The sequence below is a fragment of the Mytilus galloprovincialis genome, chromosome 2 (genome assembly GCF_965363235.1).
Source record: "Mytilus galloprovincialis chromosome 2, xbMytGall1.hap1.1, whole genome shotgun sequence".
Classification (NCBI taxonomy): Eukaryota; Metazoa; Mollusca; class Bivalvia; order Mytilida; family Mytilidae; genus Mytilus; species Mytilus galloprovincialis.
Genome location: NC_134839.1, coordinates 33000639 through 33014521, shown reverse-complemented (window position 1 = coordinate 33014521; position 13883 = coordinate 33000639). Strand labels below are relative to the sequence as shown.

The 13883-nt window shown below is 32.3% G+C and overlaps 1 protein-coding gene across 1 annotated transcript in view; it reads right to left on the bottom strand.

The window, feature by feature from the left end:
• Positions 1 to 884: 884 nt before the first annotated feature.
• The window catches only part of LOC143063411 (tyrosinase-like protein), a 36415-nt gene continuing 23416 nt past the window's right edge, over positions 885 to 13883 (bottom strand). The window contains exons 2-4 of the mRNA XM_076235550.1: positions 8555 to 8992; positions 6064 to 6179; positions 885 to 2012 (exon numbers count right to left, since the gene is read on the bottom strand). Of these exons, the coding sequence (XP_076091665.1) occupies positions 947 to 2012; positions 6064 to 6179; positions 8555 to 8992 (1620 nt within the window). The 3' untranslated portion in view covers positions 885 to 946. The remainder of the gene's footprint in view (positions 2013 to 6063; positions 6180 to 8554; positions 8993 to 13883) is intronic.

The following is a 13883-nucleotide window of genomic DNA, read 5'->3' as shown; positions in this document are numbered from 1 at the left end:
CCTAAATAGTGTTGGAGCATTAGGTAATTAACGGATGAAAACCATTACCTCCAGTTTAACTGTTTACAAAGTTTTGAATTTTTCAAATACTTAGACTTGTTTCCTCAGGTAAAGATGTATTTGGCAAAACATTTAGCAATTTTTGATCCTCAACGCTCTTTGACTTCGTCTTTATTTGGCCTTTAAATTTTTTTTGGATTCGAGCGTCACTGATGAGTCTTTTGTAGACGAAACACACTCTAGCAAAAACATACGCTGCTGTTTACAAAACTTTGAATTTTGAAATACTAAGGCTTTTCTACCTCAGGAATAGATTACATATAAAAAAGGAAGATGTGGTATGATTTCAAATGAGACAACTCTCCACAAGAGACCAAAATGACACACACATTAACATCTATAGGTCACCGTACGGCCGTCAGCAATGAGCAAATGCCCATACCGCATGGTCAGCTATAAAAGGCCCGAAATTACAATGTAAAACAATTCAAACGAGAAAACTAACAGCCGTATTTATGTACAAAAAAGAACTAAAAAAGTCGTATTTGCAAAGTTTTAGGTATTTTGGATTTTTTGGTCCTTAATGCTTTTCAACTCCATACTTTTTTAGGCATTTTTTTTTTATTCGAACGTCTTTCGTGAGTCTTTTGTAAACGAAATCGCATATATGATGAGTTTATTTACAATCAAATAATTTGGTGTTTTGACAATTTTTAGGTTGCATTTTAATCGGGATAAATAATGACTTGACATGTGTTGTTATCTTATGCCTTGAATAAAACTTCACTTAAAATTCTTATCGTCCAGAGTGGGATTTCTCAAAGACAGGTCTACCATTTTGAAACATTTAACTATATATAGGGATATAAAAAAAAATAATAATACAAGATTATGTGTTTTATTCATGTTTACTGAAACCCTTCAGAAATAACATGTTTCTATATATTCAATAGCTCTGATATTTGATTCCTCCAAAGTGTCTATTGAATCCAATTGGTTGATGGGCATTTAAGTGTACCGGTCTTCTTTCAAGTTTTATATTGGTAGAAGCAGAGATAAAACGGTGAAATTGTGGTCTTACAAGTCTGATATTATCGTTGATTCTTTGTTCATCAGCTAAACTCAATGGAGAGTTTGCCATTACATCGGTACCAGCGTTCATTGATGGTGACCTTTCCAAGCTAGCAGTTATCGATATGTTACTATAATCTACGGTAACTGAATCCATACGAACACGAATGTCTCTCCCGTAGATCGGAAATGGTCCATTATTCGGTCCATTATTGTTCATTTTATTGCTATTTGCCATATCCACAGCCTCTACCTGTTGTCCAGCATACTCGTTTGGATCCCTACGTCTGGTAAGACATAGGCCTTTACTCTGGTCACAATACAAATCTTGACTACCTGCACATGTTGGACATTCTGGATGAGGTTGGTACTGAACCATGTCTGCTATTCGTTTAGTGTAACCATCAATGTTGTAATATCCTCTCAGCCCTACAGATACGTCGGTTGTATTTTGAAAACTTATTTCTGGATCATTTGGTGCTAAAACGTAATCGGTAGTAGGATCAATACCTTGCATTATTTGTTGTTTTCTAAACAATTCCCAGATATAGTCGACAAAAGTATGAAGACAGAAAAAGACTGGATCATGTGGACTTTCTCCTAACATATTAAGCACACCATCAACCCAAATATGTTTACTGTTATGTTGTCCCTCGACAGAAGCACCGGTATCAGCAAATGGTTCAGAAATTTGTTGAAATCTTGATCGTGACAAAATTATATTGACTCGAGATTTGCTAAACAAGCAACCATCGCTACCAATATTTCGATAAAGTTTTCCTAGAGGGGTGTCAAAATTGGCAAATGGGCCAGTTTTCACCCTCCCAAATCCATTACCAAAATACTTTGCAGTCCATAGAATTGATTGTGTACCATCTTCAATTTCATGATCAATGGTGGAATCCCAATAAGTAAGAGGTGTACCAAGTGCTGATTCCATTCTGAAAAAGATAATTATAAATCTTAATAGAAATGAGTCCTCTATATAATGATGACATTTATATAAACCACACAGACATTCTTCCCATCAAAGATTCGAGTGCGCTTTTGTCCTCAATAAGTGTCTGTATCGTAAATGATTTTGAAAAAAAAACATATTTCCCATGAAACCACTGGACCAAATGTAATACTAACTTTGTGGCAATGTTTCTATGTGTATCGGGTATAAGGTGTGTGTCGATTTCCCGGCAAAACATGATCATCATGGTTACGGTAAAATACAGACAATTGTCATATTTCTTAAAACAAAACTAAACGATAGTTAAAAATGACTTGTGTAAGCCGAAAGCTTAGAAAGTCAACCAACTTTTTATTTCTAACAACATTATCAGACAAGTCCTGACGGATAGATGTTGCCATTAAATACTTTTTTTGCCAATGTCTGTGATTCCTTTACAGAAAACTATAACAGATAGACAAAAACTGTAAGTTATATTACAAGATTGACAAAATAACAATTAACTGGAATTATGCAAATCATTTTGAGAACTTTAACACATGAACCGATATTGTAAACAGGAAACAGGTAATACAGCCTATATCAAGGATCTCTAATAATATCATTATGATTTCAACCATCAATTGAAACTAACATGAATTATTATCCTTGATTAATGATTTTTTTCAACAACTTTAGCGATTTGGGATAATATCTTGAGAAATATTGATAGAGAAGATTGGTTACAGTTAAATGTCACATTCAGGCAAAACGATATTTTTTTTTTATATTCCTTTGATAGTTTGATATAGAACGGCAATTTGTTATGATGGGGAATGTTGAATGAAAAAAATAGTAAATAATTTCCTTATCCTGATTTCAAAGTTAGATAAGTGATCATGACACTTACGAAGACACATGATTTCTTGAACTTGGTTTCATTTACATTAAAAAGGCTGCATATTTAAAAAATATTCTTGTTTCTAGTATTTTTTTTTCAAATTTACACAAAATAAGGCAACAGAAGTATACCGCTGTTCGAAAGTCATAAATCGATTGAAAAAAAAAATAAGGGTCACAAACTAACACATCAACTATAAGAAGCCTCGGTCACACCTTACCGGATAGCTCGAACGGACGCCGAACGGATAACTTTTTTTCAATCCGTTCTTATCCGTAAGACGTCCGTCCATATCCGTTGCATGTCCGTTAAGCGTACGTTTTATCCGTCGACGTCCGTTCTGTCCGGTGGAAAATATTAGGTATGTTCAAAACTTTGAACGGACGTCCAACGGATAAATGTCCGTTGAACGTCCGTTAGGCGTCCGTTTTGTACGGTACTCGTCCGTTTCGTTTCCGTTTTGTATCCGTTACTTGTCCGTTATACATCCGTTGGAGGTCTGGAAGATAAGTTCACGAACGGATTTCTACCGGACGTATAACGGATGATGAACGGATCTGAAACGGATAAATGCCAATTGAAAATTTTGCATCATAAATGCCAATTATTGTCATGTCAGATTTCTTAAGGTTCATGATTCTTATTATTTATAATCGATCTTAGAGTATAGGCACGTCTTCACAATCAAGCAGTTCATATTCAGGGCAGACACTGTCCTTTGGCGAATTTTGAAGAACAAACTAAAACCTGTAACACAGAAATATTTTGAATATTTATGCGATATACATGTTTTATTATTGTCGCCTTTGAGTTTTCCGTATATCTTGTTCATCCGTTTTATCCGGTACGCTTCCGTTAGGTGTCCGTTTTATGCGATACTCGTCCGTTGGATGTATGTTTCGTCATCCGTTCTGTCTTGTACGTCTCCATTTCTCGTACGTTGTATATCCGGTGTGTGTCCGTTATGCATCTGTAACACGTCCGTTTTATTCGGTCAGTACATCAACGGACTCCCAACGGATAACAATTTTGTCAACGGACAACTTTTATTTTCATCCGTTAGGCGTCTGTTTGGGCTATCCGGGAAGGTGTGACCGAGGTTAGAAGAAAACAACGAAACAACAGAAACCCTGAAGTGAATCAAAAACAAACGACAATGCTACACACTATGAAACGAATTATAGGATAACAATTTCCATTTTTTTCTCACTTGGTACAGGACATTTTAAGGGAAAATGGTAGGTTGAACCTGGTTCTGTGGCTAGCCAAACCTTGGTGATCAATTATCTGTACTTTAACATACGGAAAAATCAAATACAAAAAATCAAATAAAAACTACAAACGATAATATAAAAAAGAAGATGTGGTATGATTGCCAATGAGACAACTGTCTACAAGAGACCAAAATGACACAGACATTAACAACTATAGATCACCGTACGGCCTTCAACAATGAGCAAAGCCCATACGCATAGTCAGCTATAAAAGGCCCCGATAAGACAATGTAAAACAATTCAAACCAGAAAACTAACGGCCTTATTTATATAAAAAATGAACGAAAAACAAATATGTAACACATAAAAAAACGACAACCACTGAATTACAGGCTCCTGAGACATTAAGCAATATCTGATGAGAATTAGAAATACAACATCATAACTAAATACATGAGTAAATAATAAACAAATACCGTACGACGTCTTATAGCAATACGAATTCACACTCAGCAAAACATTCATATTCTGGAATAGGTCATGTTCGGTACTTAAAAGACCAGACAACGTAAATGGTAAACCACAATCTAAGACGTGGTAAAAATGTCCTTAGTTAGTTAAAACACAGACACATCGTATGTATCAACCAATTCGTGATGATGTCCATAAATTTTACGGAGTGTCATTTTTAATCTGTCTTCCTCGTAACTTTGTTGGAGCAGTTTCTGTGTAAGGAGCACACTCTTGTATATGAAGTCCGTAAAGTGTGAACATACACGAGTATAACGTATCGACTGAGAAATAATACTTAAATAGAAATATTCATATATATTTACAATTCCTATCGAAAAGACTGTGTGGTGACAACAATATTACTAGTTCGTTTTGATTTCAGATTCTTATGACTTTCTTCCTGTCACCATTTTTTGTAACTTATGTCAAAGCCGTTTTTTGTTATTTGCTATTAAATTTAATGACGGTTTGTAAGTTGTTTAAGTTTTCTCGTTTGGTTTAGGTAGTTTTTTGTTGTTTTTTTTTGTATTCTGTAAATCATATATACACGCTTGTGTTTCCATATATTTTGTTATTTGCACGCTGATTATTGATAAATTATATATGCTGTACAAAATTTTGCAAATCATATGCGTTTCTCTTCGGTTTTTGTTTGTAACCCTGATTTATCTTCTCTAAATCGGTTATGACTTTTGAACACTGGTATATATACAACTGTTGCCTTTAATTTCATTTAGAATTGTATGTTCAACAGATATATTTTTGATTCTTCGAGTATGTTATGCTTAACATTTGTTCTTGTTGTGTCCAACTAACAAAAAGAAAAAGAAACGAATAATAAAGGTTAGGAATGTTGAGTTCTTCCCATTGCTTATTTACCTATCATACGACCTATCTCAAATACCGGTACTATAAAAGAGATTTGGAAATTAAAATAAGCTAAAATTAAAATCAACCGATGACTCGTTATTGGAACTAATGCTCTTTAAAAACAATTTTTATTTATTTTTAGTGTTTTTCCTATTATCTTAAGAACTATAAATAGCTTATATGATCATCAAGACAAGATCTTCAAATAAGTCAAATGGAAGAAATTGTCCGACACCTTATTCAATGTATGACAATTGATTCAAATCTTTGGAATATATAGATTCACACTTTGAATAGCGATAACTACCAGAACAATATTATATACAAATTAACCCCTAATGGTCAAAATCGTCAGAAGAATACTTATCGGAATTTTTTTTTATCTTTAATGACAACATTTGAAATGGTTGCCCTGAAAAGAAATTCTTTTACCCATTTGTATTTTAAGCAAAACCTGAAGAAAGCGGAATATAGAATTCTGTTTTAGTTCACAATGGTGGACAGTGTCCATAATGGAGGATGCACATGAACTCTATGAAATATGCGAAAATACTTACAAAATCAAGTAAAGTCGGTGCCATGGTAAAAAGTTTGGTCCGAAATGAGAATTAGCTACCGCTATTCCGTGAATGTCTGCAAGGACATTATATTTACTTCTTCCATTTTTGTCAATCTACAATATATGAACAGTACTTCAATAGACATTTTTAAAGACTGCTTATCCATTCAAGATTTAACATATCTATTTAGAATAAGACCTTCCAAAATCATGCCGCCAAACAAAATCGCTTTGATAAAGATTTGGCTTGGTTTGTGCTGTGTTGTAAAGTTTAAACTGCACGTACTGGCAAACAGTAAGTGTTTACCTGACTAATGTTATATCTGATTATATGCTTACATGGAAAGACAACAAGCTGGTGACAAATATAAATTCATTCTCAGAAACCAAAATATGTTTGAAGAACATTTATGTTTGAAAGAAAGTGTAAAAAAAGAAGAAGTAAAATTGAGAATGGAAATTTGGAATTTGTCAAAGCGACAACAACTCCGCTCATAGAGCAGACAACAGCCGAAGGCCATCAATGGTTCTTCAATGTAGCGAGAAACTCCCGCAACCGGAGGCGTCATTCGGCTGGTCCCTAAACAAATATCTATACTAGTTCAGTGATAATGGACGTCATACTAAACTCTGAATTATACACAGGAAACTGAAATTAAAAATCATACAAGACTAACGAAGACCAGAGGCTCCTGACTTGGGACAGGCGCAAAATTGCGGCCGGGTTAAACATGATTTTGAGATATCAACCCTCCCCCTATACCTCTAGTCAATGGAGAAAAACAAACGCATAACAATACACACAGTAAAACTCAGTTTAAGAGAAGTCCGAGTCCGATGTCAGAAAATGAAACAAAAGAAAATAAACAAAATGATAATAATACATAAATAACAACAGACTACTAGCAGTTACTGACATGCCAACTGCAGATCTCAATTAAACTGATTGAAAGGTTATGTCTTCATCATATGAATATCAGGCACAATCCCTCCTGTTAGGGGTTTAGTATTATACCATCATGAAATATATGAGAACATAACCTGTGTCATGCCAACAACTGGTTTAAGAATAAATGTGTTTAATTCCGATGCAAAGACCCTATAAGTGAATCAATATTAAAGCCAACATATGCAATCTTTATTGACCTGACAACAGTATCGTAACTATATCCCTTATTAGTAAGTCTGTTTAAAGGTTTTGTTAGCTTTTTAGGTGAATATTGACATTTCTTTGCTTTTGTAAAAAATATTACCATAAAAGATTGTATGTGAAATACCTGAACGTATAATATGTCTACATGTTGAGTTATATTTACGAATGATTTCCTTATATCGATGATAAAATTTAGTAAATGTTTTGACTAGTTTGTTAAATCGAAAACCCCGGTGTAATAATTTTTCAGTAATAGAAAAATTTCTCTCGCTAAAATCTAATACTTTGTTACATACACGAGCGAATCGTACAAGTTGAGATATATAAACACCATAAGATGGTGACAACGAAACATCACCATCTAAAAATAAATAATTAACAATAGGAAATGAAAAATCATCTCTTTTATCATAAATGTTTGTATTAAGCTTCCCGTTAATGATATAGATATCAAGGTCGAGGAAAGGGCAGTGGTCATTGTAAGTATTAGCTTTATTTAAAGTAAGTTCAACAGGATAAATTTCTTTAGTATATATACATGTTGAAGTCGCCGTTATTGGGAGCAAATATATCATCCAAATATCTAAAAGTATTGTTAAATTTTTGTATCAAATGTTGTTTAATGATTCTTTGCTAATTTTAGTCATAAATTGTAACTTATAACAATACAACAAATAGATCCACAATAAGTGGTGCACAGTTAGTTTCCATTGGATTTCCAATAACTTGACGATATACGGAATCTCCAAAGCGAACAAAAATGTTATCAAGTAAAAATTCAAGCGCATATAAAGTATCAAAGCATTCCAATTAACATAGTTATTTTGTTTGTTGCTACTAAAAAATGACTTAAAAGAGTTAGAACATATGTATTCGCATTCTGACTTTTTAAATGTCAAATTAATTAGGGATGTGATTTTTTTCTTAATAAGAATATGAGGCAAAGTGGTATATAGGGTAGAAAAATCCAAACTTTTAACAGATTCAAAATCACCAATATATGCATGCAATTTATCAAGTACTTCCAAAAGGCCTTATTTGAAAAATTTATTATCAGGTTTCTGATTGCACCAAGTGTACTAGTAAGTAGAATAGACAATTAAGAAGTAGAACAATGGTTTGAAGATGAATTAAATCTATATTTATAAGGTATTTTGTGTTGCTTCGGAAGTCAGTACATAGTTGGGACTTTCATTGTATTTAGTTCTGCTTGTAAAGAAGTAGCTAAAAGTTTGTGTTTTTTACAAATCTATAGAAATATGTATAAAACATTGATAAGTTATCAAAAAAAAAATTCTTACTTCATTTTTGGAAGATATATTTATCCATTTCTTACCGTTTCATACTTAAGCCGTCTAACATTTCTAGCATAATCAGCCCAGTGTTGGTAAGGTGCAGCTCTTACTTCTTGTCTCAATCTCCTTGGAAATATTCCAACGTCCCTCTTATGTCTTGTTTTATCTAAGTTATCGGCATCACTTATGACTTTCCTGAACAAGGATTTGATATAGTTTTGTTCGTCAATAGTCAAGTTCTGTGTCCAGCTGTGAGTATGATCGATTGAAATGAAGCCATCTAAGCAATGGTTCTGTACGGCTTGTACTATATCCTTTGGAGTATTCGGTTTTACAAGAAAGTCAGTACATTCTGCAAAGGTTTTCGGGAAGGGAAACTTTGACAATTTTTCGTAATGGGTATTCTGTAAATCATTAATTGAATTGCAGCCGACACAGGTAAGAAGAAAGATCACGGCGTACACGTGAGGTATGCACATCTGTGAAAACAAATTGAGGAGAGTTTTACTATACATGCTCGTTATTTTATTTTGATATGCATATTAATGATTTCTTAGGAAAAGTAAAATGGCAAGTTCTTGAATTTGAAATATATGATATGGTCCTTCGATTAGTTAGTGTTTCATCACATAAAATATATTTTGAAAGGAACTCAAAATAAAAACACATTTTGAATTGACTTTAACAGTAGATGATTAAACCTTTCACCACTATTTTGTTCCATACACAGTAAATTTAATATCAGTTGTTTGTATGAAAATAAAGGAAACAGTAGTATACCGCTGTTCAAAAGTCATAAATCGATTGAGAGAAAACAAATCCGGATTACAATTGAACTTTGTTTTGTGGCTAGCCAAACCTCACACTTGATGGTAGGGTTAAAATATCGCTAAAATGAAAACATTGCATAACGGTAATACAGTACAAATAAATGCGAGAGCACACAAGACAGAGAAATACATAAATGAATAATATGATAGAACATTTCGAAATGTTAACAACAAAATAAAAACAAAAAATTTAGTTTAGTACACAAAAACAGCTTAATACAATTACGAAGTGTGTGTCTTTCACTAGAATGTATCGACGCCACAAAAAGTAAAAGGTATATATCTAAAAATTAATAAATTAAATTAGGTTTACTTTTCTAATAATATTATTTTTTTTATACTTTTTAACAATGACAAGAATATTAATATTATTGTTATAGACTTGTGTTAGTAATTGTGTAACTAACTATGTCGGCCTTTCAAACCATGTTAAATAATAAAATTAACGGTACCAATTTTCTTGCACCAGATGCGCATTTCGACAATACATGTCTCTTCAGTGATGATCGTGGCCAAAATATTTGAAATCCAAAGCTCATAGGTGTAATACCACTATTGATTTTCCCTATTAGTCTTTTTTAAATTTGCACTTTTCAAAAACATGTGCAGAATTTATCTTTGTTTCAAATAAAGAAATACTTGGCATGAGTAGAGTTTTATCCTGTCCAGTACTATAGAAAAAAATTCACATAACATTTCATAGCATATAAGAAAATAACCATCATTGGAAGTTAACCAATCAAATGTCTCCCCTTATTTTATCTGTGTACAAGGTTTAGTCACCATGTAATCTCAAGATTACAAAATTTTCTATAGAAATCCCAAATAAAAAATAATGGTGTTTTGAAATACCCAAGACATGTTTATGACACAGAAATGTTTTTACTGCAATAAAGGTGTCATACCACCAATTACTCCCTCAAATTTAGAACGTATGTGAAAGTAGGCCTACTCGGACAAAAAAAAGTGCATTTGATGTCATTGTTCACCTAAACTAACTAACAAATTTGCAGAAATGAAAGTTTTGTTGAAAGAGAAATATATTAAGACCATTTTGAGCCAAAATTTACCTGTCTATGAGTTTGCATTAAAAATTGAGGATTAATGCGCTCCATAGTATACTAATTTAAGATTTCCAGAAAACCAGGGGTTATTTTTAGTGGTACCTCCTTTCGGAAGCTCTCTGCTTTCTTATGTGATTTTGAATGTATGTTGAAAATTGGCTTGCAGAAAGGTGACACCTGTACAATTCAGGATATACTTACTTTCTATGAAGTTAAACTTAAGGTAAAATATTTAGAAAGCTGTGAAAATTGCAAAATTTGGTTGAACAGATAGGGACTTTTAATTGGTGGTATGACACCAATAAAGTGTAGGATTAATTACCTACAACTGTCAAATTCAAGGGAATATTTTTTTAGACCTACTTTCGTATACAACCGGATGTGACGTACCATGATTTGGTGGTATTACACCTATATAAAAGATGAAGAGCTATAATCCAAAAGGTCCAAAAAGTATAGCCAAATCCGTGAGAGGAATCAGAGCTTTGCATGAGGGAGATACATTCCATAATTTATAATAATTTCTATAACCTTTGTCTCGTCTTGAGTTCATACTACCAATGTTCCATATTTATTCCTTGGTTTCCCATAATCGGAAAGAGACAAATATGACGGTAATTGACTTGCCAACTGTCTAACGATAGTTAAATGTACTTGGTTGGTTGGTATTGTTGTAGCGGCAAAACACTTCAAACAAATATTATCAAAAAGAAAATGTTCTTGTTTAATGAAATAGTCATTTCAAAGTCCTTAAAAAAATGACAAAAACTACATGCGAGATTTTAGAACATTATTTTCAGTGATTTAAATAGCAAATTGATATGGTCAATTTCAAATAACATGACTTTAATTCAGGAAATTGTGTTTCGAGCAAAATATTTGAAATTTAGTTTTTTGTAAAACAGTTGTGATACAAAAAATCTGTCTTTCAGACTTATTTAAGATATTAATATTTTTCTAGCTTGAGTCCTCTCCCTGAATAGTTCAACGCTGGATGACTATTTTGACTGCATCTTGTCCAATCAACTTTAAATAAGGGATACCTAGCATTTAGATCAGTCTGCTTCTTATTTTGATTTACATGCAGAAATTTGTATTTACGATCAATTGACAACAGAACTTCCCAAATCTAATTCTTCAATTGGATTTTTTTTCATTTCTATATCAGGAAAAATCAAGCAGCTGTTGCATTTCGAATGAAATAAAAGATGAAAAAAACACTTTATCCTTTCTCAATTTTACTTTTTAATGACATGTATGCAAACAGTTTTCTTGTATTTTTTGAATATCTAGATTAAAGAAAAAAAACATTTTCAATAATATAAGTAAAATCACAAAAATACTGAATTCTGAGAAAAATAAAAAAAAAACGAAAATTCCCTAATCAAATGGCAAAATAAAAAGCTCCAACACATTGAACGTATGGACAACACCTGTCATATTCCTGACTTGGTACAGGCATTTTCTTAAGTATAAAATGCTGGAATGAACTAGGTTTTACAGCTGAATAAACCTCTCACTTGTAAGACAGTCGCATACAATTACATTATATTGACAACGATATGTGAACAAAACTAACAGAGATAATAGGTAAAATGTCAAAAAAGGGATACAGTAGTCAACATTGTGTTGTAATCTTAATCACTATGGAAACAAACAAACATATCAACAAAAATTTACTATGGCACAATAACACAATGACGGGATGTCTAAGTACAGAGCCACGTCATATGTAAGAAAGATTAACAAAAACACATATAGACAAATCATTGTCTACTACGCTGATGACAAACTCGCACATATATTTCTCAGCTGATACACTATTCTAAGGTAAACTTCGTGCGTCAAAAGTGCTTTGCTTGATTACATTAACAGAAAATTGCTGCTTATAAGATAGCTATTGAATAAAAAGAGCTATCTTATGAAATTAGAGTCATCCCTTTTTTATTTCACCCTCATCTCTAGCTATTGGATGACATAATGTTGCCTAATCTGCAGTTTTCTACAAAGAGTTTTGTTACGTTTATCAGTCCTTTTCTCTTTTTTCTATTATAAATAAGAATTGTTATTTTTTTTCTCCAGGTATATGTGTCTAAATTCTTAAAAGAAATCAAAATACTTACTTTCATATGTGTTACTTCAGTAAACGTCTGTACTATCCAAACCTGAATGACAATTTGCGCAGGTTTTATCCCAACAAAAAATAAAAATATATTAATGTATAATACATCTTTCTGAAAAAAAAAGATAGTTTTTGTTAATCTAGTGGTTACCAATTCCGAGAAATATGTTTTGTTGAAAATATATGAATAGCCAATCGGTTAAGGACATGCCAAGTTTGATTTTTTTTTCAATGAAACATGCATCATTCTAAACTGAGTTATCACCTCCTTGATATTTTTTGTATATCATTATGTGTACTATAAGTTTGAATTTACTTCTGTACATATTGATTAAGTGGGAAATGTCTATCTTTTAATCAAGATAATGTAAGTATTGTGTGTTATGTATTATTTTGTGAGTGAGCGTAATAGCAACCATACAGAGTATGCTTTAACCCGTTTAACCATGTCACGATTATCTTAGTTTTAACAGAAATAAACCCGTTCAAAAAGTAACAAAAATGATTTATTTCAAAGTTTAGATAGTGTGTGTTTTGGATTTTTTTTTAAATTGGAATAAGTAATAAGTATGTAAAATTAAATAAAGTACCGAACTTCAAGGAAATTGAAATCGGAACTTCCCTATAAAATTACAAAATCAAAAGCTTTAAAATACTAGTGATGTCAACGATAAACCGGTTAAACGTCGGAAGGACCGAATATTGAATACCAAAACTACTCACCGGTTAAGCGGACTTTTTTCAATTTTTCAATTTGAAAAGATTTGATATCAATGTGTATTGAAATCATTAAATAATTCTGTTTTATTTAAAAATTATTGTCGTGGTAATTGATTTGACAGATAAATTGTCCAGCATATTGATTGATAGTGTTAATCCATAAAATAAATTAGAACTTAGACAACTTCTCAAGTAAACCTTATTAGTAAATATGTTTTTAAACAGTAATTTTTGGTTGGGTCCGTGTTGTTTTTATATTTTATTTTTGACATTTTGTTCATGCATCATTGTCAATATAATGGAATTTGATGCAATTGTCGTACAGGTGAGAGGTTTAGAGCTATAAAACCCGGTCCAATCCACCATCTTCTACATTTGAAATTGCCTGTACCAAGTCAGGATTATGACAGTTGTCCATTCGTTTGATTTGTTTTGTCATTTGATTTTTCCATTTGATTGGGGACTTGCCGATTGAATTTTCCTCGAAGTTCAATATTTTTGTGATTTTACTTTTTATATCAGTAATCCGATTACACTTCATTATCTTATTTTTGATCTAATATTGCGTAGACCTACATCTGAAAGTGCAACCTCCATCGTGCAAGGCTCTGTCATACTTTAAACTAAATGTCAA